The 25,625-nt window shown below is 34.7% G+C and overlaps 2 protein-coding genes across 7 annotated transcripts in view; one reads left to right on the top strand and one right to left on the bottom strand.

Moving 5' to 3' along the window:
- The window catches only part of BRIP1 (BRCA1 interacting helicase 1), a 189,185-nt gene that overhangs the window by 19,046 nt on the left and 144,514 nt on the right, over positions 1–25,625 (top strand). The window lies entirely within an intron of this gene.
- Positions 21,686–21,934, bottom strand: LOC130840127 (LYR motif-containing protein 4-like). The gene has a single exon (XM_057715259.1). It carries the CDS (start codon positions 21,932–21,934, stop codon positions 21,686–21,688), a length of 249 nt encoding a protein of 82 aa, XP_057571242.1.

The raw sequence follows: 25,625 nt of genomic DNA, 5'->3' as shown, positions 1-25,625 counted from the left end.
GAAGAATAGTATAATCAAAGAAGAGTAGAAAACAACTCAGAAGTCCTAAGTGCTATCACATGTCTGCTACTGTTTGAGATGGTAAACCTATGCTCTTTGTGCCCCGTTTCCTCATTTATAAAATTAGAGAATTGGACTAGGACGAGATCTGAAAGTTTTTTTCCTCTTTTATATTCTAGTGTTTGTGCACTCCACTTCCTAAAGTTCTTTCAGTGTCCTTAGGGCATCAGTTCTCAAGGAATAGTCCAGGGAGCGCTGGAGATTCCTGAGATTTTTTTCCGGGTAGTCTGTGAGGTCAGAAGTATTTTCATAGTGATATTAAAATGTTACTTACTGTTTATTTTTCTCCCCACTGTCTTTGATATTTGCATTGATGGTGCAAATTTTCTTTACTGTCGTTAATGTACAGTTAAGAAAAGCCAGTTACACTTAAGTCCTTGACAAAGCAGTAAAAAGTACTAATTTTATTAAATCTTCACCTTTGAGATTGTTAACATTCTGTGAGAAGAATAAAGTAGTTTTTGTAAAACACTTTCGCATTCAGGAGTAGGATAGCTGTCTTGAGGAAAAGCACTTGTAGGATTGTTTGGATTGTGAGCCGAACTAGCCACTTTTTTCACAGAACATTGTTTCTACTTGAAAGAATAACTGACAGACTAACTATGGTAATTCTCGAAAATAAAGTGAGCCTGATAAAATTTGAGCTTTCAATTGAAAAATCAGAAATTTGAAAAATTGTGTATACCACTGTGAGCTTAGCAGTTTTCTGATATTTAAAGATTTTTCTGATGATATTTACTGATGGTTATGTATTTGACTTTTTGATATTGTATAATGAAATATGTTAACATTTATTTGTAAGATCTTTAAAATCAGTGAACCAAATATTTTCTAAATGACCTGTATATGATATTATATTACAAAATGATGCCAGGAAAAGATCCATCCTAAATGCAAGATAGACCAATGGACATTTTTCTTTCTCCCGATCCCCAGGCAACCACAGATTTTTTTTCAGTCACTATTGGTTAGTTTTCATTTTCATAGTTTTATGTAAATGGAATCATGCCTGGTAATTTTTTATTTAATTCCAAATATTATGAATTTTACCTTGTTGGGTACTGGATATTATTGTTATTTTTATAAATACTCTTGAGTTTTGTTCTGGGTTGCAGTTACATTACTTTGAATTAGCTTGATCCTTTCGGGTATTGCTTTTAGGATTCGTTAGGTAGGATCTGAGCTGGGTTTAGTTTTGGGCTACCTCAATAGAGGCTAGCTCCTTTTGCATCCTCTACCTAGTGCTCCATGAATTATGAAGTTTTCCAGCTTGGCTGGTGGGAACAGGCACTATTCTATGCTCTGTGTGAGTATCTCATCATTTCAGGTGGTTCTTGCCCACTCTCTTGGCCTGTGCTTATCAGTACTGTGCTAGATACTTGAGAGGTCCTTCAGCAGATTTCTGGAGTTCATCCTTTGTGCAGCTGTCTCCATTCTGGTATTCTTTCCTGTGAACTTTAGTATTCTTGGTCTCCCTGGACTCTCAGCGATGTCTCTTCAACTTGGGTTTGCTGGGCTATATCTGGATTCCCCTTTGGCGTGCTACAGCATGGAAACTCTCAGGACGACAAGCTGAAACAATCATAAGGCTTGATCTCATTTGTTTCCCGTCACTCAAGGATCACTCTTCCTTACTTGATGTCCTATATCTTAAAAACTATTGCTTCATATAGTCTGTCTGTATTTTTAATTTTTCAGGTAGGGGATGAAACAACTCACTGACAGATTCCAAAAGTCTTTAGATGGTTTATAAAGCTGCTGTTTACCTGTACATTCTTTAGGCTTTTATAAACTTTTTGTATTCTTTTGCTCTTTCTCCTCCTTCCCACTTTTTTTTTTGACCAACTTCTCCTGATCCTTCAGGAAGCCTTCCTTGGTGTTCCCAGTTTTGAGTTAGATTCCCATCTGGAATGTTCCTTGTATTTCTCAGTTTTTAACACTTACCTTACTCCTAATATCTTCTCCACAGGCTCTGAGTTCCATTATGGACAATACCGGGTTCTTTAGTAGACCGAGACCTCCTTGAAGGCTGTGACTGTTTTATTCACCTTTATGTTTCAAGCACCTCATCTAGCGCCAGGAACCTAGTTTTAGACTGAGTGAATGAATACCATGATCCCTGCCCTCAAAGAGCCTTCCTTTAAATTCTTGAAAATACTGAGTGGGGAAAAAGAATTGTCAGTTATATGCAGAGAAGCCTTACGTTTGGAGAAGTCATCTCAGGAGTTTTTAGTGTTGTCAGTAATAATAAATGCTTTATATTTGCCTCTGCCAATGTTCTCTTGCTCCTTTTCTTTCGCTGTATCTTATTGTCTTTATAGCCCTTACTATTTGAATTTATTAGTCTACTTGTTTATTATCTATTTGCCCTGTTAGAATGTAATGTCAGTCTTTTTTGTAGGTATCTCTGGTACCTAGAACAGTGTATGGCATATATTAGTTACCCAATAAATATTTGTTGGTAGAATCTTAATGAATTCTTATAATGATTATGAGGCAGGTACTATTGTTATTCTCATCTGATAGATAAGGAAACTGAGAAGTAAGTAATTTGCCTAAGGTCACTAAGCAATCTGGTGCTCTGGCAGATGCTCTAATTACTTTATTATACGTTCTCTAAAATGCCTTTCAGAAATTCTGGAGCCATCTAAACAGTGTTCTAACACCAAGATAAGGAAAAAATATGTAAACGCCTCAAAGCTAAAGAAATCAAGTATAGAATAAGCTATGATTGATAGTAGTTAAAATAAGATAAAGTGAATTTTTTTGTTTTTTTTAAGGATTTTTTTGTTTCATTTTGTTTTTACTCATTAAGAGAATAAACTCAAATCAGACTGCCTGAGTTTTTTAATCATAGTTCTGCTCTTTACTACCTTTGTAACCTTGATGAAGTTTTTAAACTATTGCTACTTCAGTTGCTCATTTGTTAAATGGGGATGGTAGTATTATCTATCTTACAGGGCTGCTAGAGATTAAACAGGTTAATACAAAGTACTTAGATTATACTTGGCATATTTTGGAGCTTATTAATGGTAAGTGGTAGTAAAAGTAGCAGCAGCAACAGTAGTAGTAGTAACAGCAAATAGTTACATATTTGTATGTATAGAAGATATTATATAGTATTGGTTAATAATATTAATTTTGAGGAGTTAGGTTTATAATTAGCAAATTCTTTTTTTTTAAATTTTATTTATTTATTTATTATTTTTGGGGGGGGTACACCAAGTTCAATCATCTGTTTTTATGCACATATCCCCGTATTCCCTCCCTCCCTCGACTCCCCCCCCACCCTCCCCGTCCCAGTCCTCTAAGGCATCTTCTATCCTCGAGTTGAACTCCCTTTGTTATACAACAACTTCCCACTGGCTATCTATTTTACAGTTGGTAGTATATATATGTCTGTGCTACTCTCTCGCTTCGTCTCAGCTTCCCTTTCACCCCCCGCCCCCCCAAACCTCGAGTTCTCCAGTCCATTCTCTGCATCTGCGTCCTTGTTCTTGTCACTGAGTTCATCAGTACCACTTTTAGATTCCGTATATGTGAGTTAGCATACAATATTTGTCTTTCTCTTTCTGACTTACTTCGCTCTGTATGACAGACTGTAGGTCTATCTACCTCATTACATATAGCTCCATCTCATCCCTTTTTATAGCTGAGTAATATTCCATTGTATATATATGCCACATCTTTATCCATTCATTTGTTGATGGGCATTTCGGTTGCTTCCATGTCCTGGCTATTGTAAATAGTGCTGCAATAAACATTATGGTACATGTTTCTTTTGGGATTATGGTTTTCTCTGGGTATATGCCCAGGAGTGGGATTACTGGATCATATGGTAGTTCTATTTGTAGTTTTTTAAGGAACCTCCAAATTGTTTTCCGTAGTGGCTGTACCAACTTACATTCCCACCAACAGTGCAGGAGAGTTCCCTTTTCTCCACACCCTCTCCAACATTTGTTGTTTCCAGATTTTGTGATGATGGCCATTCTGACTGGTGTGAGGTGATACCTCATTGTGGCTTTGACTTGCATTTCTCTGATGATTAGTGAATATAATTAGCAAATTCTTTTAATGTGTGTTAAAGATGTTTATAGCTCAGCCTGTTTAGAATCTAGACCACTTGACCATAAACAGAGCTACAGTGCTCCTGGCTGGGTACCTTAATTTTAAACTAAGTTCTTTGATTAATTTCTCATCTTGGTTATACACTATGTTGATCACTTATTATGATCTTCTCATTGGCAAAGTATAATTGTATCTATACATGTGTTTGTGTATCTATATCTTTATATCAGTTTTATTTTTAAACCAGAAATTACACGTTTTCTTCCTTGGCTTTAGCTAGTATAAGTCTACATTGCTTTAGAAATGGAATAATTTTTCATAGGTGGGTGATTTATTACTCATAATGTTAAAGGTATGGGTTTCTGACAATTTCTTATAAGTTTGAGGATTTATTGAACAAGCTAAATCTCAACTAACTGTAGTAACTCAAATGATAGCATTTCACTAGTCACACAGAACTTTTGTTTGTACGAAGACATAAGTGATATATACCATACTAATTAAGCATGCATAAAGTAAATTTATCAGACACCAGAGTGCTTTTGCAATGACAGAAAAGACCATATGGCTGAGCTCTAATATTTGTTCTTTTTTTGGTAGTCTATAGTGAAAAGCATGAATATATAAAGTAACTTTATGAAAAACCCCACAAATACTTAGGTAAAGTGATCTATATTTTCAATGTTATTTTTTTTCTTCCTAACAAAAATAGAGTAAGCAGCTACAATAGAAACATTATTAGTACAAAATGTAAAGTTTTAGCTAATGTGAATGTTTCTTCCTTTTATACTTTAGTAAATTGTTAGTAAATTTAGTAAATTGTTAAGAAAACATGCAGTTTTTTGTATTTTGGCTGTCATCTTAATTTTAAAAGCTTTATGGTAGCATTTTTAGTAAATCTTACGTGGATATTTAGCAGTAAGTAGTACTTTTCATTTTTCAGAAAACCAGGGCTAAACATTTCTATGGATATAATATAATAAAGAATAATGGGGGTATGCGTAGAGGTAATTTATTTCAAGAAAGGAGCCTTTGAGTATAGCAATATTTTTTTCCCTGCTAGAAATTTACTTTGGTTTCTGGTACAACTTTTTTCTTCTTTCTCTCTCCCCCTTTTTTAAAAAAATTTATGTGTGTATTTATTTATTTTATTGGCTGTGTTGGGTCTTTTTTGCTGTGCATGGGCTTTCTTTCTAGCTGCAGTGAGTGGGGGCTACTCTTCGTTGTGGTGCACAGGCTTTTCATTGCTGTAGCTTCTCTTGTTGCGGAGCACGGGCTCTAGGTGCTTGGGCTTCAGTGGTTGCAGCACATGGGCTCAATAGTTGTGGCTCACAGGCTCTAAAGTGCAGGCTCAATAGTTGTGGCGCACAGGCTTAGTTGCTCTGCGGCATGTGGGATCTTCCTGGAGCATGGATCGAACCCTTGTCCCCTGCATTGGCAGGCGGATTCTCAACCACTGCGCCACCTAGGAAGCCCCTCTCTCTCTTTTTTAATGGAGGTATAATTGACATTTAATATGTTAGTTTCAGGTGTACAACATAATGGTTCGATATTTATATACATTGGGAAATGATCACCATAAAGTCATTAATATCTGTTACCTTACATAGTTACAAGATTTTTTTTTATAAGAGCTTTTAAGATTTATTCACTTAGCTACTGTCAAATGTGTAATACAGTATTATTAACTATAGTCACCATACTGTACATGACATCCACATGACGTATATTTTATAACTGGAGGTTTGTACCTTTGGACCTCCTTCACCCATTTCTTCTCTTCACTGCCATCCCTGGAAGCCACCAATCTGTTCTCTGCATTTGTGAGCTTGGTTTTTTTGTTTTTGCTTTTAGATTTTACAGATAAATTTGTCTTTCTCAGTCTGACTTATTCCATTAAGCATAATATCCTCCATGTTCATCCATGTTGTCCCAAATGGCAAGAGTTCATTATTTTTCATGGCTGAATAATATTCACCATATAATATATATACACACAATGGTGGTGTAAGATAGTTGTCCCGTTTCATTCTTTTGCATGTGGCTGTCCAGTTTTTCCAGCACCATTTATTAAAGAGACTGTCCTTTCCCCATTGTGTAACATTGTAAAATCTTTGCAAAGTGGGTTACTATAAATCACAAAGATATTTTCTATAAATTCTGGGATAGGTGATTTCATTAAAAGTAGAAGAAAAACATATAGTTTCATAATATTTAATATTTATTGTATATCAGATTTTGAAATTAGTTTTTCACCAAAACTTTTAAATTAATTTTAGAAATGCAGTCCATATTTTAGAACTTTTCTTATGTTGACAGATGATATGCATCATATTTATGTATCATCTTTTAATCTAGATCATCTACAGATTTGAATAAAGTAAATTGAGGAACTTGGGCAAGAAACATTTCTTTTTTAGGACCTGTTCCTTCAAATGGGAGGAAAAAGAGGGTGGGACTAGATTTAATATACTTTATATCCCATTTGATTCTATTACCTCTAAATTCTAATGATGCTTTTCCTATTTTGATCCTTATAAGATGATATTAGGGAGCATTTATTTTTTAGGAGAATAGTTATTTGGATTCATAAATTAATGATTTAGTTCTTTTATCCCTACAAAGATATAAATGTTATAGTTTTCATACATTCAAAATCTGTAGTTGTATTATTTTCTGGAAAACTTTCCTCTATAAATTAAATGATAAATTAGTTTAATGATTTCTGTTTTCCTCTAAATTTGACATTAAACTTCTTATGTTTTTCTTTCAGATTTTCTTAGTTTTTATGAAAATAATTTAGCTTCCAAACTGTGAATTGAATTGGTTAGTTGTCTTTTTACGTTCCTATCATCTCCAGTTTCCTCACTCTCTTCAAGTCAGAAAATGGTGTCAGTACCTCCTCTCTTAAATGAATTACCTTCCAGTGTCCCCTGCTTTTTCCCTTTCCTTACATTTAATTAATTAACTTATTAAAAAAATTCTTTTTTGCTGTTTTTGGCTGTACCATGCGACATACAGGATCTTAGTTCCCTGACCAGGGATTGAGCCCATGCCCCCTTAAGTGGAAGCATGGCATCTTAACCCCTGGACCACCAGGAAAGTCCCTCCTTACATTTGTGATTCATGTCTTTATATGATAATTCATATGTCAAAGATCTAGTGAGGCATCAGTCTCCATGTGGTCCAAATGTAGTTAAGAAAAAACACTATATTTTAGAATAGAATGTTACCATTCTGATACTACCTTATTCCACCACTCATGATCATTTTCTCTAGAATTTATTTATGTGTATTCTCTCAATTCTTTTAGTAAATCCTCACAATAAGTGAGGTATTCTCACAGACACATTCTTAGGCTTATACGTGCTATTTATTTGTTTATTAAATAAATGTTAACATTGTGTATATACTTTTAGAAAAGTAAAAAAGTAATTATATTCTTTGATTTAGTATAGCAATAGTGCTTATTTTTGCCTATTGTGTAGAAAAGAGGTAGGTCCAGCAGAGTGCGCTGTTGATCTTAAGCTAAAGTGTTGGTGTGGGCAAAGCCTTGGGCTGTTTTTCTTTTTTCTTTCTCTTACACCCCAACCTTTACTTTCTTTTCTGTCTCTCTTTTTCTCTCCCTCTCTTTCCTCCCCCTCATCCTTTCCCTATCTTCCTTTAATGCTTAAGATATTCTCAGGAGAAAATGACCAATTTATTTTGAAACATTATTTTACAAGTCATTTTCTCATAGTTTTACTTTACTTTTTATTTAAAATAACTGCTTATATAGTGAAATGTTACTTACCATGTTTCAGGAACTCTTCTAAGCAGCCTATAAATGCTAATTTATTGCACGTCCTTTAAAATTTTCTGTGAATTTGACAATTTTCAAAATAAAACAAAAGAATTTAGTTGAATCCCTATAATAACCTTATGAGGAAAGTGTTAATATTTTCTTCAATGATAAATGAGGAAATTGAGTCACAGATAGTTTAGCTTCATGTCATGAAGCTGATGAGTAGAGGCTGATTTAAAACTCAGGCATTGTGGCTCTAGAATTGATCCTCTCAACCACCGCACTATTCTGCCTCTGAATAAACCCTTCCACGTGACCTTTAGCTTAAAAATAGTTCATTTTTGTACTTTCACAGGTAATATTATATAGATAATTCATTTAATATTAGTTCCTCGTTCAGTCTCTCTCTCTCTCAACACCCTGTTCTTTTCTTTATGATGCTTACCAAAGTTTATGATTACATATTTATAGGTTCCACGGTTTTACTTGCCTCCTTGCCAGGATGTCCATAAGGACAAGCGTAATGTCTTTCTTATTCACTTTTTTATAACCAGCATCTGGCACAGGACCTTTCCTAGTAGGTACTCACATATTTGTTGAATAAATCAGTGAAAAAATGGCCAAAGTGTATCACTATTTACTGCTGTTTCTTGTGGCTTACAGCTTTTACTCATATCCATACACTTATAGAGGTGTGACAATACTGTTAAATAGAGGAGACTTAAAGCAGGTTTTTAAATGTTTTTTTCCTTCTTCTGCAGTACATTTTGGTTGTAGTTTTTTATGTACTAGCACACAAAAATAAAAGATCAAGTAATGATTTCAGGGACCAAGAGGTAAATTGGTGCTTAATATAAACAAAAGATTTAGAAACAACCTTTATTTTCTGTAGCTTCTCTAGGAACACGTTATTAAATAATATTACCATCTAGTTTATTCAAGGCAGCAAAATTTTTGAAAACTATTATATGCCAGACACTTAATAACCTGTATTTCTTTAATAGTTAATAATAATGATACAATGATAGCTTTTTGGAATATATACTTGTGCCAGGCAGTTTGTACATTCTCTTATATATCCTTACATCAGCTCTGTGAAGAAAATAGAGCAGATATTAGTCTCATTTTATAGGTAAGAAAATTGAAACCCAAAGATATTGAATTGACAGTGGTATATGGTAGAACTGTGATTTGAGCCTAGTACTAAAATTGAGTTGAATATAGATTCATGGATTATAAATGGGAGAAAAGGAGAGAAAAGGGATGGCTGGGAAAAATTTTTGTTTCTCATTGGCTGATGAGGAAAAAACAAAGTTACTTGGCAAGAGAAAAGAGATTTTATTCAATATGTCTGGCATTAAAATATCTTATTTTAAAGAGTCAGTCTGCAGTTGGTGAAGATTAAATTGTCTTAAACATTTTGCATATTTTACCTACTAAAGAGTCAAAGGACGTTTTAAACTCAACTTTAAAAAAAAATTATGAGGAATGTATACATTGTTTGAAAAATTTTTAACAGTATAAACAAGTATAGAGTAAAAATTAATATATTCTCCCTTAAACTATTATTCTCATCTCCTTTTCTGCTTCCCAGAAGGAAACAAGAGGAACACTTTCATGAGAATCTTTATGGATCTTTTTGTGTAAATTTACAATATATATTTTTTATAGTTCTGTTATAATTTTTTTTTTTTTTTACATTTAACACTCTTATTGAGAGGGTTTATTTTAACATATGTATGAGGCCAGCTTCTAACTGTATGCTTTTCCAAATAGATGATCAATTGTCCCGGTGTCAATTAAAGAATAATTTTTCCTGATTTGAAGTTTTTCTATTATCATATACTAAATTGTTATATATACTTGGATTGGTTCCTGGACTTTTTTTCTTTGTAAATTTTTATTTTTTTCAAAGCATATATGTGTATAGTCGGAGTCAAAGAGTTCTGCTTGGTTTCAAACAAAAAACAGTAGATCCCTACCCTACCTACCCTAGTTCTAGCCTCTACCAATTCCCACTATCTGAAGTCAATAATTTTTAATCATTTTACCAGTTTATTCTAATATTTATTTATTAAAAAAAATAACAAGCATGTACCATCTTTTTCTTGAATTTTCAGTTTTGGATATCTTCCATTGTCTTCCTACTGTCCTTTTTAATTTTCTCATTACTTCTCTCCCTCAAGCCTCACAATATTTGGTGTTTACATTATTATAATTATGTCAATATAATTAAAACATGAGCCAAGTGTTATATTATAATTACAGTTCTTTCCCCAAACCAGGTTTTATTTTTTTAGTGCTAAGTATTTGTCTTGTCATTTGCTTAATTTTCTGTATATCTGAAACTATCCCCAAATTCTGATAGAACTTAAAATCTGTTAACTCTTCCAAATGCATCAAGTCAAGAATGTCCATATATTTTAGACTCTTAATATTTAGTGAAAATAATAAAAAATACTTTTTTAATGTTGAATTTCATTGTATATATTGTAATGACATTGACATTTTTTGAATACCAAAACATTATCTATTCCTTAGTGAAAATTTGGATACCACCAAAATGCATACTCAAGTTATTAACATTAATCTTAAAATTCAACTATCCCCTCGGTATCAACCCCTGTTATTTTGCTTGCTCTCCTTTTACAAACACACACACACACACACACACTCACAATTAGTTACCAGTTGCTTTGTAACAAACCAACCATTTATTTAGCTTACTATTCTGAGGGTCAGCAATTTAGGCTGGGCTCAGCTGGGCATTTCTTCTGCTGATCTCAGCTGGGCCACTCATGCATCCGTGGTCAGTTGTAGGTCAGCTACAGGTCAGGTGCAAGTCAGCAAGGCAGCTCTGCTTCATAGGGTTGGTTGGCAGTTGCCTAGGGCTATGGGACGATGGGGTGGGTATCTCTCATCCAGCAGACTAACCCCAGCTTACATATATGGTGGCCCCAAGGTTCCAGGAACAGCAACAGAGCAAACCACAATGTGCAAATACCTTTTGAACCTCTGTTTGTGCCATATTTCCTAATATCCCAGTCACTGGCAAGTCACATGGCCAAACCCAGATTCAAGGGATGGAGTTCACCTCTTGGTGAGAAGAGCTGCAAAGTGACCTTGCAAAAGAGGCTTCTCATATAGAAATGAGAAGAATTTTTGGCCATTAAAAAATATGTGTGTGTATGTATATTTATATATGCATTATGCATATACTTTTAAAAAACAACATTTGGATAGAATTTTAAAACTTTGTTTAATTAAAAAATTTTTTTAAATTATTTAAATTATTTAAAATTTTATAATTAAAAAAATCTTTAAATTATTTAAAAAATTTGGCCACACTGCAGGATCTTAGTTCCCCAACTAGGGATGGAACCCAGGCCCTGGCAGTAAAAGTGTGGAGTCCTAACCACTGGACTGCCAGGAAATTCCCAACAGAATTTGGATTATAGTGTGTACAGCTTTTACTTTTCATCTAGTTTATCATGGTCATAGAAATGGCTTTTAGAAATCTAAAAGTCTATTTTGATGTATACTTTTTGATCTAACCTTTTATGTTTTTTCCATGCCAGGAGTTGGCAAACTACAATCCATAGGCTGAATATGGCCTGCTGCCAGTTTTTATAAATTTTGGGGAACACATTCACTTACTTATTGTTTGTGGCTACTTTTGTGCTACAGTGGTAGAATTGAGTAGTTGTGACAGATAACATATGGCTCACAAAGTTTAAAATACTTACGCTTTGGCCCTTTAAAGAAAGTTTACCAATCCTTGTCCTATGCTATTTTAATCTTGGTAAGTGAGGCCAGAAGTTGGTGGCATTAGTGTGAACCTCTTACTTTACCTATAAATTTACCTAAGGGTGGGATGATAGAATACATGAGTAATTGCTTGAATGCATTTCCTTCAGCTCCAATAATTATGATTTTTTAAGAGCTTCTAGAAGACATAACAGTGACCTCTGCAGTGGAAGTAGAAAGGATAATTCTCAAAAATTTCAAATGTCTATCATGTTGACAGATATTTTTCTTGATCTGTAGAAATATTTAATACGTATAGCAATCTAGCTGACATGTGTACATATTTAATGATAGTAGAATCTATAATTGCCATTTAGAAGCTTTTCACTCATTGATAGTGGGTATGGAAAGGTAATTTTACCTTAGAAAACTGCTTTGTTAGTTGACCAGTTGTCTGACCAGTAGACAGACAGATTTATTTATTAGTTTTTAAAGATTTTGAGTCACAAAATTATACAAAAATTAGAAATACAATACAAATATATGTATTTTTCCCCACCATGTGAGAGTAAGTTAATGATGTGATGTTCCATCAAGCCTGGAATACTTTAGTGTCTGTTTCCTAAAACAAAGACATTCTTCAATCTAACCATAAAAATCAGGAAATTATAATTGATTCATTATTATCTAATACTCAGAACCAAATCAGATTTTGCCAGTTGTCTCTATGAAGTTTTTTAAAAAATAATTTTATTTATTTATTTATTTATTTATTTATTTATTTATTTATTTATTTATCAGCTACATTGGGTCCTTACTGCTGCGCGAGGGCTCTTTGTAGCTGCAGAGAGTGGGGGCCACTCTTTGTTGCGGAGAGCTGGGGCTGCTCTTCATTGCGGTGCGTGTGCTTCTTACCACAGTGGCTTCTCTTATTGTGGAGCATGGGCTCTAGGTGTACGGGCTTCAGTAGTTGCGGTGTGTGGGCTCAGTAGTTGTGGCACACGGGCCCAGTTGCTCTGTGGCACGTGGGATTGCCCCGGACCAGGGCCTGAACCTGCGTCCCCAAATTGGCAGGTGGATTCCCAACCACTGTGCCACCAGGGAAGCCCTCTGTGAAGTTTTTATAGCAGAAATATCCAGTTGAGAATCATACATTGCATTTAGTTGTCATTTTGCTATTTTCTTCATTCTGGAACTGTTCCTCAGTTTTCCCTTGTCTCTCATGATCTTGACATTTCTGAAGATTACAGCCTTTCTAGAATGTCTCTCAACTTTGGGTTTTGTTATCTTTAGATTAAAGTGATATATCTTTGGCAATAATGCCCCAGAAGTGGTGCTGCATTCTACCTATTGCATCCTATGAGGTGGCAAATAGTTTCTTTTTATTTCATTACTGATGATTACTTTGATAACTTAGTTAATATGATATCTCCTAGGCATCACTGTAAAGTTATCTTTCTCCCTTCATAATTAAAGAGGACTTTGTAGGGAGGAACTCTGAAACTATATAAATAGTATGTCCTCCTCAAACATTGTTTATTAATTTTATATTTATCTTTATGCACTCATGATTTTCCATTTTATTGTGATAATTGTTATATGATTTGTTTAAATGCTCAAGTGGGAGTTCAGTTACGTTGCTTGTGTCTTTCTGACATGTATCCATCATTCTTAGAGCACTTACTTGCTTTCTGGCATAGTAAGATGTTCTGGGGTCATCTCCATCTTGTCGTTTCCCCGCCCCAGTCCTGGATTCATCCATTTTTCCAAAGAACCCTGGTTTCTTTTAAATACTATTTGGAAGCCAAGTTTTCGGCATTGACTTTGCCCATTGCTGTTGGGGTTGTTGTCCCAGGCCCTTTCAACAGACAGTACTAGGCAATACATGTCTGTATAATATGTGTGTATACACACACACACACACACACACAAATATATACTTTCGGATATATGTTTGTATTTTTCTCTATTTATATGTTAAAAATTATGTATTCATAGCAACACATCTAATTCCAGTTTAACACCAGAGAGTTCATTCTAAAGTTTCTTTTTATAATTTTAAGTGAAAAACCTATTCCCAGTTTTTCAAAAAGTGAAACATAGAATTACTGTATGATCCAGCAATTCCATTTCTAGTTATATATCCCAAAGAATTGAAAGAAGGTATTGAAACACATACCTGTACACCAGTATTCATAGCAGCATTATTCATAAGTGCCAAAGGGTGAAAAGAACCTATGCGTCCATGGAGAAATGGATGGATAAACAAATGTGGTATATACGTGGAATATTTAGCCCTAAAAAGGAAGGAAATTCTGATACATGCTACAACAAAGGTTGAAGATATTATGCTAAGAGAAATAAGCCAGTTAGAAAAGGGCAAATATTGTATGATTCCACTTATAATTTCCATTGTGTTTGTGTTGCTATTATAGAAATAGAATTCATTTTTGTGTATTGACCATATAACCTGCAAATTTGCTAAATCATTTTTTAGTTCTAGATGATGTTTTTGGAGATTTTATAGGACTTTCTAAGTACACAGAGCTGTATGTTTGCAATCTCTAATAAACATTTTACTTCTTTTAGCTTTGGGCTTTTAATATGTTTTCTTTTTTTACTCAGTGGCTAGGATATGCAGTACAATGTTGAATGTGGTGGTGAGAGTAGACATCTTTGCGTTGTTCAAATCTTAGGGGGAAACAAAATCATTAAGAATGAAGTTTGATGTACGTGTCTTGTATATGCTCTTTATCAGGTTGAGGAAGTTTCCTTCTATTCCTAGTTTTTTCTTTTTCTTTTTTTTTTTTGTCCATACCATGCAGCTTGTGGGATCTTAGTTTCCTGACCAGGAATTGAACCCATGTCCCCTGCATTGAAAGTGTGGAGTCTTAACTACTGGACCACCAGGGGAGTCCCCACTTCTATTCCTAGTTTGCTGAAAGTTTTATAATGAATGAATGTTGAATCTTGTATTTTAAATTTTATTTATTATTACTTAAAAATATTTATTTATTTATTTGGTTGTACTAGGTCTTAGTTGTGGCAGGCAGGCTCCTTAGTTGCAGCTCATGGGCTCCTTAGTTGTGGTATGCAAACTCTTATCTGTGGCATGCATGTGGGGTCTAGTTCCCTTACCAGGGGTTGAACCTGGGCCCCCTGCATTCGGAGCGCTCAGTCTTAACCACTGCGCCACCAGCGAAGTCCCTGTATTTTAAATTTTATTGCATCCATTAGTAGGATCATATGGTTTTACTCCTGTATCCTGTGGGCATATTGAATTACATTGTTTAATATTTGGATGCTGACCTAATCTCACATTTAAATGAAAGCTGGAATAAAACCCACTTGGTCATGGTGTAGTACCCTTTTTATATATTGCTAGATTTGAGTTACTAAATTTTGTTAAGGATTTCTTGCATCTGTGCTGATAAAGATATTGGTCTTTAGTGTTTTCTGTGTGTATGTTATCTTATATCAGGGTAATGCTGACCTTATGAATTGGAAGTATTGGCATTACTTCTTAAATTTTTGATAGAATTCACCAATGAAACCATCTGGACCTTGCATCTTATTTTTGGAAAGGGCTTCACTTATACATTTAATTTCTTTTTTATTTTATTTTATTGGCTATGTTGGCTCTTCGTTGCTGCACACAGGCTTTCTCTAGTTGCAGCAAGCGGGGGCTACTCTTTGTTGTGGTGCATGGGCTTCTTACTGCGGTCGCCTTTCTTGTTGCAGAGCACAGGCTCTAGGAGTGTGGGCTTCAGTAGTTGTGGCACATGGGCTCAACAGTTGTGGCTCATGGGCTCTAGAGCGCAGGCTCAATAGTTGTGGCGCACGGGCTTAGTTGCTCCGCGGCATGTGGTATCTTCCTGGGGCAGGGATCGAACCCATGTGCCCTGCATTGGCAGGTGGATTCTTACCCACTGCGCCACCTAGGAAGTCCCACATTTAATTTCTTTAATAAATATAGGACTACTCAGATTTTCTGTTGCTCCTCAGTCAGTTTTGGTAATTAGTATCTTTCAAGAAGTTTGTCCATTTTATTCAAGTCTTTTAATTTATTATAAGGCATAATATTCAGAATATTCTCTCTAAAAAAAACTGCCTGTAGGATCTATAGTGATATGCCCTCTTCATTTCTGATACTCAGAATTTGTGTTTTTTTCTCTTTCTTTTTTGATCAGTCTAGGTAGAGTTATATGCATTTTATTATCTTTAAAAAAGTTTTGTTTTTGTGGATTTTTCTTTAATGTTTTTCCATTTTCTATTTCATTGATTTCTGCTTTTGTCTTTATGTCCTTCATTTTATTTTTTTTTAGATTTAACTTACTCTTCTAATTTCTTAAGGTTGAAGCTTAGATAATTGATTTTGGACCCCTTTTCCCCCATGACAACCATTGAAAGCTATACATTTCCCTCTGCTTTATGTACATCACAAAGATTTTGATATTATGTTACTTTTTTCTCATTTTCCTTTTGACTTCTTTTCTGACCCAAATTTATTTACAATAAATAAACACTAAATAGTTTAGTTTTTTCCCCAGATATTTTTCTCTTATTGATTTCTGATTTGTGTGGTCAGAGAACATATTTTATATGATTCCAATTCTCCAGTTCCTTTAAATTTAATAATCTGTGAAAGCTCTGAATTCTGAGAAGGAATATGTATTCATTTATAGACTACTGTTCTGTTATTTGGTGTAGTACTCTATAAATGTCAATTAGCTCAAGTTGGCTGATTATGTTGTTCATGTCTTCTATATCCTTACTGATTTTTTGGTTTACTTATAGAGGAGGGCGCTAATGACCTTGTAACTGTGGATTTGTTTCTTTCAATTCTATCAATTTTTGCTTCCTAGAATTTAAGCTGTGATATTAGTTGTATATACATTTCATATTATATCTTCTTGATGAATTAACCTATCTGTCATTAGGAAATTGTCTTTGTTCTGAAATCTACTTTGCCTAAGTAATATAGTCACTCTGGCTTTCTTATGACTAGTGTTTGAGTAGTGTATCTTTTTTCATCCTTATGCTTTTAACTTATCTGTGTCTTTACATTTAAAATGCATTTCTTATACATCATTTAATCTTCCTTTTTTATACCCTCTGACAGATTCTGCCTTTTAATTGGAGTGTTTACACCATGTACATTTAATATAATAATCAATATGGTTGCTGTATATTTTCTCTTTGCCTCAATTGTTCCTTATTTCCCTTAAAATTTTTTTTGTCCTTCTTTTGGATTAACTGAACATTGTTTAGGATTCCATGTTTTATCCACCATTTTTTTCTTAGTACAACTCAGCTTATTTGTTTTGGGGTTTCTCTGAGGTTTACAATTTGCATCTTAAATTTATCACTATATTTTCAAATATTTTACTTCACATACAGTGTATAAAAACCTTCTCCCACTATACTTTCATTTCCATCTTCTCATATGTAATTTTTGTTATACACTTCTGTATATATTACGAACCATAAAGTATTTTATTTTTTCCTTCAAATCATCTGTTATTTTTTTTAACTATGAATTTTTAATTGAGACTTTATTTTTATAAAACAGTTTAAGGATCACTGCAAAATTGAAGGGAAGGTATGCAGATTTTCCATATATGCCCTTCCCCACCCACCCCATTATCAGCATCCCCCACCAGAATGATACATTTCTTATAGTTGATGAACCCATACTGACAGGTCATAATCTCCAAAGTCCATAGTTTACATTACCATTCACTCTGGGTGCTCTACATTTAATGGGTTTGGACAAATGTATAATAACAAGTATCTATCATTATATCATACAGAGTATTTTCACTGCCCTAAAAATCCTCTGTGTTCTGCCTGGTCATCCCTTCCCTCTCTCTCTGCAAACTCTACAATTACTGATCTTTTTACTGTCTCCATAGTTTGGCCTTTTCCAGAATGGCATATATAGTTGGATCATACAGTATGTAGCTCTTCACACTACAGCCCTTCAGTATGTAGTAATATTTAAGATTCCTCTTTGTCTTCTCATGGCTTGATAGCTCATTCCCTTTTAGTGCTAAGTACTATTCTATTGTCTGGATGTACCACAGTTTATTTATCCATCCACCTACTGAAGGACATCTTGATTGCTTCCAAGTTTCAGCAGTTATGAATAAAGCTGCTCTCAACATTTGTGTGTAGGTTTTTGCGTGGGTATATGTTTTCACCTCCTTTAGGTAAATACTAAGGAGCATGACTGCTCGATCATATGATAGGAGTAGGGTTGATTTTAGTTTAATGGATCTTTTGCCTTTCCATATAAAGTTTAGAATTAGTTTGTCAATATCCACAAAATTACTTACTGGGATTTTGATTGAGATTGCATTGAATCTATAGATCAAGTTGGGAAGAAATGACATCTTAATGATACTGAGTGTTCCTATCCATGAACATGGATTGTCTTTCCATTTATTTCATTGTTCTTTGATTTTGTTCTTCAGAATTTTGTAGTTTTCCTCCTATAGATCTTGTCCATATTTTGTCAGATTTATACCTAAGAATTTCATTTTGTGGGTGCTAATGTAGTTGGTATTGTGTTTTTAATTCCAAATTCCATTTGTTCATTGTTGCTATATAGGAAAGTAATCAACTTTTATAAATGAACCTTGTATCCTGGAACCTTGATATAATCACTTACTAGTTCAAGGAGGTTTTTTGTTGATTCTTCCAAATTTTCTACATAGACAGTTGGCAAACAGAGACAATTTTGTATCTTCCTTCTCAATTTGTATACCATGTATTTCCTTTTCTTGTCTTATAACATTAGCAAGGACATACAGTTGAAAAGAAATGATGAGAGGGAATATCATTGCCTTGTGCCTGATCTTAGAAATCTTTAAGTTTCTCACTGTTAAGTATGATGTTAGCTGTAGATTTTTTTGTAGATATTCTTTATCAAGTTGAGGAAGTGCCCCTCTATTTCTAGTTTACAGAGAGTTTTTATCATGTATGTGTGGATTTTGTCAGATGCTTTTTCTGCATCTATTGATATGATCATGTGATTTTTCTTTTTTAGCCTACCAATGTGTAGTGGATTATATTAATTGATTTTCAAATGTTGAACCAACCTGCATAGCTGGGATAAATCACACTTGGTTGTGGTTTGTAATTCTTTTTACACATTGTTGGATTCAGTTTGTTAATATTATCTTGCTATTATTTGGTTGAGGATTTTTGCATTTGTGTTTGTGAGAGATATTGCTGTATAGGTTTCTTTTAATATCTTTGCCTAGTTTTGGTATTAGGGTAATGCTGGCCTAATAGAATGAGTTGGCAGCATTCCCTCTGCATCTGTCCTCTGAAAGAGATTGTAGAGAATTGGTATAGTTTCTTCCTTAAATGTTTGGTAGAATTCACAAGTGAACCTGTCTGGGTCTGGTACTTTCTTTCTGGAGTGTTACTAATTATTGATTTAATTCTTTAGGACATCTAGGCCTATTTATAGTGTCCATTTCTTCTTGTGTCAGATTTGGCAAATTTTGTCTTTCAAGGAATTGGTCTATTTCATTAGGTTATCAAATTTGGGGGCATAGAGTTGTTCATAGTATTTTTTTATTATCCTTAGTGTCCATAGGCTCAGTAGTGATGTCCCTCTTTCATTTCTTTTTTTATACTTACTTTATTTATTTATTTTTAATCAATTAATTTTATTTTTGGCTGCATCGGGTCTTAATTGTGGCACGTGGTATCTTCATTGAGTCACGTGGGATCTTTTGTTGTGGTGTGCATGCTTCTCTTTAGTTGTGGTATAAGAGTTTTCTCTTCTCTAGTTGTGGCATGCAGTCTCCAGGGTGTGTGGGCTCTCTTGTTGAGGTGCGCAAGCTCTGTAGTTGTGGTGCATGGCTTAGTTGCCCTATGGCATGTGGGATCTTAGTTCCCTGTCCAGGAATCGAACCTGCATCCCCTGCATTGGAACGCAGATTCCTCACCACTGGACCACCAGGGAAGTCCCCCTCCTTCATTTCCAATATTAGTAATTTTTGTCTTCTTTCTTTCTTAGTGAACCTGGCTAGAGACCTTGATTTTATTGATTTTTTTCAAAGAAGTAGGTTTTGGTTTCATTGATTTAAAAAAAAAATTAATTAATTAATTTATTTATTTATTGGCTGTATTGAGTCTTTGTTGCTATGCACAGGCTTTCTCTAGTTGCGGCCAGCGGGGTCTACTCTTCGTTGTGGTGCACGGGCTTCTCGTGGTGGCTTCTCTTGTTGCAGAGCATGGGCTCTAGGCACGTGGGCTTCAGTAGCTGTGGCATGCAGGCTCTAGAGTGCAGATTCAGTGGTTGTGGTACACGGGCTTAGTTGTTCCTCGGCATGTGGGGTCTTCTGGGACCGGTTATTGAACCTGTGTCCCCTATATTGGCAGGCCAATTCTTAACCACTGTGCCACCAGGGAAGTCCTGGTTTCATTGATTTTTCTCCATTGATTTTCTGGTTTCAATTTCATTGATTTCTGTTCTAATTATTATTATTTCTTCTCTTCTGCTTAACTTGGATTTAGTTTGTTCTTTTTCTAGTTTTCTAAGGTCAAAACTTAGGTTATTAACTTTAGATCTTTATTCTTTTCTAATATATGCTTTCAATTCTATAAATTCCCCTCGCAGCACTATTTTCACTGTCTACCATGTATTTTGATATGGTGTGTTTTTATTTTCATGAAGCTCAAACTATTTTAAAATTTCTCTTGAGATTTTTTTCTTTGACTCGTGTTATATAGCCATGTGCTATTTAATCCTCACATATTTTGGGATTTTCCAGCTTTCTTTCTGTTACTGATTTCTAGTTTAATTTGATTGTGGTCTGAGAGCAGATATTGTATGATTTCTATTTTTTTAAACTTGTTAAAGTATGTTTTATCTCCAGAATGTGGTCTCTTTTGGTAAATGTTCCATGTGAAGTTGGGAAGAATGTGTATTCTACCATTGTTGGATGAAGTAGTCTATAGATGTTAGTTATATCCAGTTGAGTGGTGATATTGTTGAGTTCAACTATGTCCTTACCGATTTTCTGTTTGCTAGTTCTGTCCATTTCTGATAGCAACTCCAACTATGATAGTGGATTTAGCTATTTCTCTTACATTTTTATTAGTTTTTGTCCCATATAGTTTGACACACTGTTATTAGACACATACATGTTAGGGATTTTTTTTTTTTCTTGGAGAATTGGCTCATTTATCATTATGTAATGCCCTTTTTTACCTCTGATAACTTTTCTCTCTTTGAGGTTTTCTGTGTCAGAAATTAATATAGCTACTCCTGCTTTCTTTTGATTAGTGTTAGCATGGTATATTTTTCTCCATCCATTTACTTTTAATCTATAAGTGTTTCTATATCTAAAGTGGGTTTTTACAGACATCAAATATTTGAGTCTTGTTTTATGATCCTGACAATTTCTGTCTTTTAATTGGTGTATTTAGACCATTGATGTTCAGAGTGATTATTGATAAGGTTGGATTAATATTTACCATATTTATGATTGTTTTCTTTTTGTTGCTCTTGTTCTGTTCCTCTTTCTGTTTCCCATTCTTTTTATGCCTTTGTGGTTTTAAATAAGCATTTTATTTTATTTTTTTTGTTTTATTTATTTATTTTTTATAGAAGGCTTCGGGAGACAATTCTGTTTATTGTCAAGGACCAAGAAATAAAATCTGGAAATGCTCTATACCTGTGCTGAGGAACTACGAAAGAGGGGTGGGGTGGAGGAGACACAATAATATACAGCATTCTTTTGAGGAGCTCCAGCTCTTCATTCTAACAGCCGAACCAAGGAGAGACAGCCATCCTTTGTCACTAAGGCTGTAGAAGAATGGAAACCTCACTCAGTTTATCAGTTTCTAGGGCAGGCAGAGCAAGAGCTTTTTAAAGCTGATGCAAAGACCACTCGTGGTCTGCTGGGAACCCCCCCATGCCAAGCAGAATGGATGCTGAAGGTGGTCCATGGCTGCGGGTGGTGACTGGTCCTGTCTCCCTAGGTCCTGGGCTTCTCTTGATTCTCAATGAAGTTTGTCAGTCAAATACAGTTGGCTAATGTGGACCTGTAATTGGATTATTCCAAGGTCTCTTTTGGCTTTATTCATTAGGCCTTGAATTTTTACAAAATCCTGTACATTCTTATTTTCTCTGAAAGCATCTCCTATCCTCCTGATGGTGTAAGTTTTGTAGTTGTAGGTGGTGAAGTGCTTGCTCTCCCTCAGCATTGCCTGGTACCGATCCAGCACTTGTGCATGGCTGGAGGCTGTCATTCTAGAATGAAAAAAACCCAGTGGGTCTTCTTTGTGCAGGTGCTGAGTTTAATGCAACCTGCAAAATTTCTGCTGCCATGCGGGAGCACCAACAGAAAACACCTGTGGGGCTTGGCTCACATGGTGGCCCAGGGCCTGTCCGGTGGCATAGACACTAAATAAGCATTTTATTTGATTCCATTTTCTCTCCTGTCTAGCATAACTGTCATATTCCTTTCTTCTTTCCTCACTCTCTCCTTCCCTTCCTCTTTTTTTTACTGTTTGCCCTAGATTTTGCAGTATGTATTTATGGCAAATCCAAAGGTACTTTCCCATAATGCTATACCACTTCATGGTAGGATGAGTACCTTATAGTAACAGTATAATCTTAACTTCTCCCTCCATTCCTCCCCCCATTCCTTGTATCATTGCTGTCATTTATTTCATGCATAGATAAGCATATCCAGTTGACTCTTGAACAATGCAGGGGTTAGGGGCACCAACCCCCCAGCCGTCAAAAATCTGTGTATAATTACAGATTATACTTAACTATTAATAGCCTGCTGTTGACCAGAAGCCTTACCAATAGATAACATAAAGTCAGTTAACACATATTTTGTATGTTATATGTATTCTTACAATAAAGTAAGCTAGAGGGGGACAATGTTATTAAGAAAATCGTAAGGAAGAGAAAATATATTTACAGTATTGTATCAACACTGTGAGTTTACATCATCTATAAGATGAAGCATCTGTCAATACCTACATCAATATTGTCTTATATGATACAAAACACTGTAGATGTTATATGTATTTCTAACATTAGACATCAAAAATGAAAAGTTAATATGAAAAAGAAATTTATACTTATTTAGAGGTGTGAAAATTCATACATTAATAATAAAAAGCAGCCGTATGATTGCTTTATGGTAACTTAGTGTAATCAGTGTGGTTGCTTTACAGTAGCCTGACCTATACACTAATGAATGAATCATCATTAAATTTTTAAGGCAAAAAGTATTACAGTCATATTCATAATATTGTATTGGAAACAGTTACATCTTTTTTCAGAAACCACTTACCTGTGATGATATGCTGATGTGCAGTTTTTTCTAATTATGAAACAGAAAGGAATACTGTATAGTTATATAATTCTTTGAAAGTTGTAAAATAGTAAGAAAACTAATGCATTGTTGATTTATATTAAATATCACTCACCTCATGCCTATGTAAGGATAGATTAGCTTCTACATATATTTTATGCGTTTATGACATACCTTTTTCTTCTTATTTATTTGTATTTCTAGGCTCCATTGTTTATCTGGGAGTTTCTTCAAATTTTTGTAAATCTCCAAAAAAATTTCCTTTATATTTATTGAAAAAATTTGTATAAGTGGAACTGTGCAGTTCAAACCTGTGTTAAGGGTCAACTGTATACTATTATTTATTGATATTATTGGTATTATTTTGAACAAACTGTTATATGTTAGGTCAAATAAGAAAAATGAAAGTTTTAAATTCATATTCACTATTCCTTTTTCCATGCTCTTCCTTACTTTATGTATATAAAGAATTTTCCCTGTCTCTAAAGAACTTCTTTTAACATTTCTTGAAAGGTAGGTCTACTGGCAAAAAAATTCCCTCAATTTTTGTCTGAGAAAATCCTTATTTCTCCTTTACTTTTGAAGGATAATTTCTCAGGTTGGTTTTTTTTTTCTGTCAACTCTTTGTATATTTCACTCCACTCTATTCTTGCCTGCACGGTTTCTGAGGAGAAGTTGGATGTAATTCTTATCTTTGTTTCTCTGTGGGTAAGGTGTTTTTCCCCTCTGGCTTCTTTCAGAATTTTTTTTTTTAATCTTTGATTTTCTGTAGGTTGAAGATGATATGCTTACATGTAGTTTTTTGGAGCATTTATCCTGTTTGGTGTTCTCTGAGCTTCCTGGATCTGTGGTTTGGTGTCTGACATCAGTTAGGGCAAAATCTTGGTCATTATTATTTCAAATATTTCTTCTGTTCCTTTCTCTTTTTTTTTCCATTCTAATATTCCCTTTATGCTTATGTTAACCTTTTGTAGTTGTCCCACAGTCCTTGGATATTCTCTTCTGTTTTTTTTGGATTTTGTTTCCTTCAGTTTTTAGTTTTCAAGCATTCTATTGATATATCCACCAGCTCAGAGAGTCCTTTGTCAGACATGTCTGGTTTACTAAGAAGCCCATCAAAAGCATTTTTCATTTCTGCTACAGTGTTTTATTTCTAGCATTTAAAAAAAAAATCTTTCTTAGGATATCCGTCTCGCTGCTTACATTACTTGTCTGTTCTTACATGCTGTATGCTTTATTAAGTAGAGCCTTTAGCATATTAATCATAATTGTTTTAAATTCCTGATATGATCATTCCAACATCCCTGGCATGTCTGGCTTTGATGCTTGCTCAGTCTCTTCAGATTGTGTTTTTTGCCTTTTGGTATGCCTTGTAAGTTTTTTCTTGTTAGCTGGACATAACATACTGGGTACAAGGAGCTTACCAAACAGGCCTTTAGTAATTTGGCAATGAGGTATGGCGGAGAGGGCAAGTGTTCTATAGTCCTATGATCGGGTTGCTCACATAGAAGGCTAGAAATGCTCGAGTTGGGCATTTCCCTCCCCCCAGGTAGATTAGGCTCTAACAATACCCCAGCTGGTTAGGCTCTGGTTAACTAGTTTTCCCTGAGGGCAAGCTTTGTTAAGAAGAACATAGTGCTCTGATGTATTTCAAAATGATTTCTTTTCCCCTCCCCTTACTAGGAGCATGAGGGTATTTTTCTCCGATGTGTATTGTAGGAACCTAGTCTGGCTCCTGGACGTAAATCTCGCAATATTTGGGAGCCCTCCATGACTGGGCAGCCCTGGAGTTTTTAACTCAGAGTTATGCATACTGAGCCTCCAGCAGCTCATCACTTACAGTTCAGGTTTTGTTAGCCCAGCACTTGTTCCTGCACTGGTTTCCACTGGTGTCTCTGCTGTGGTAAGCTGTTACTCCCTGTATTCACCTGTCTCACCTGTCTCACCTGTCTGTCTCTCTAGTCTTAAAGGCAATGGTTTGTCCTCCCCCCTCTTACAAACCCAGAAAAAGTTGTTGATTTTTCAGTCTTTTCAGCTTTTTGCTTGTTAAGATGGAGTGGTGACTTCCAAGCTATTTATATTCAAAAATGGAAACTGGAAGTCTACCTCTATTATTTTAAACAAGTTTACAAATCAGGAAAATTATATCTTCCCTCATCCTCCTATTTCCTACTTCTGGTGCCCTTCGTTCCTTTATGTAGATTCAAGTTTCTGTCTTGTATAATTTTTCTTTTAGCTTGAAAAGCTTTGTTTAACATTTGTAGTGGAGCCCTGTTCGTAACAGATTTTTCTCAGCTTTTCTTTCCCTTCACTTTTTTAAAAAAAAGTGATACAGTATACATAAAATTTACCATTTTAACCATTTTTTTTGTTTGGTTCAGCAACATTAAGTCTATTCACATTGTTGTGCAACCAGAGTTTTTTTAATCTTCCCAAACTGAAACTCTTTACCTATTTATTAAACAGTAACTCCTATTCCCCCTTGCCTCAGCCCCTAGTAACTACCATTCTCCTTTCTGTCTTCGGGAATTTGACTACTCTAGGAACCTCATATAAGTGGAATCATACAATGTTTGTCCTTTTGTGTCTGAGTTATTTTGCTTAGCATA

Source organism: Hippopotamus amphibius, chromosome 17, assembly GCF_030028045.1.
Source record: "Hippopotamus amphibius kiboko isolate mHipAmp2 chromosome 17, mHipAmp2.hap2, whole genome shotgun sequence".
Lineage (NCBI taxonomy): Eukaryota > Metazoa > Chordata > Mammalia > Artiodactyla > Hippopotamidae > Hippopotamus > Hippopotamus amphibius.
Note: the sequence above shows the minus strand (reverse complement) of the source record. Positions and strands in the feature narration are given on the sequence as shown.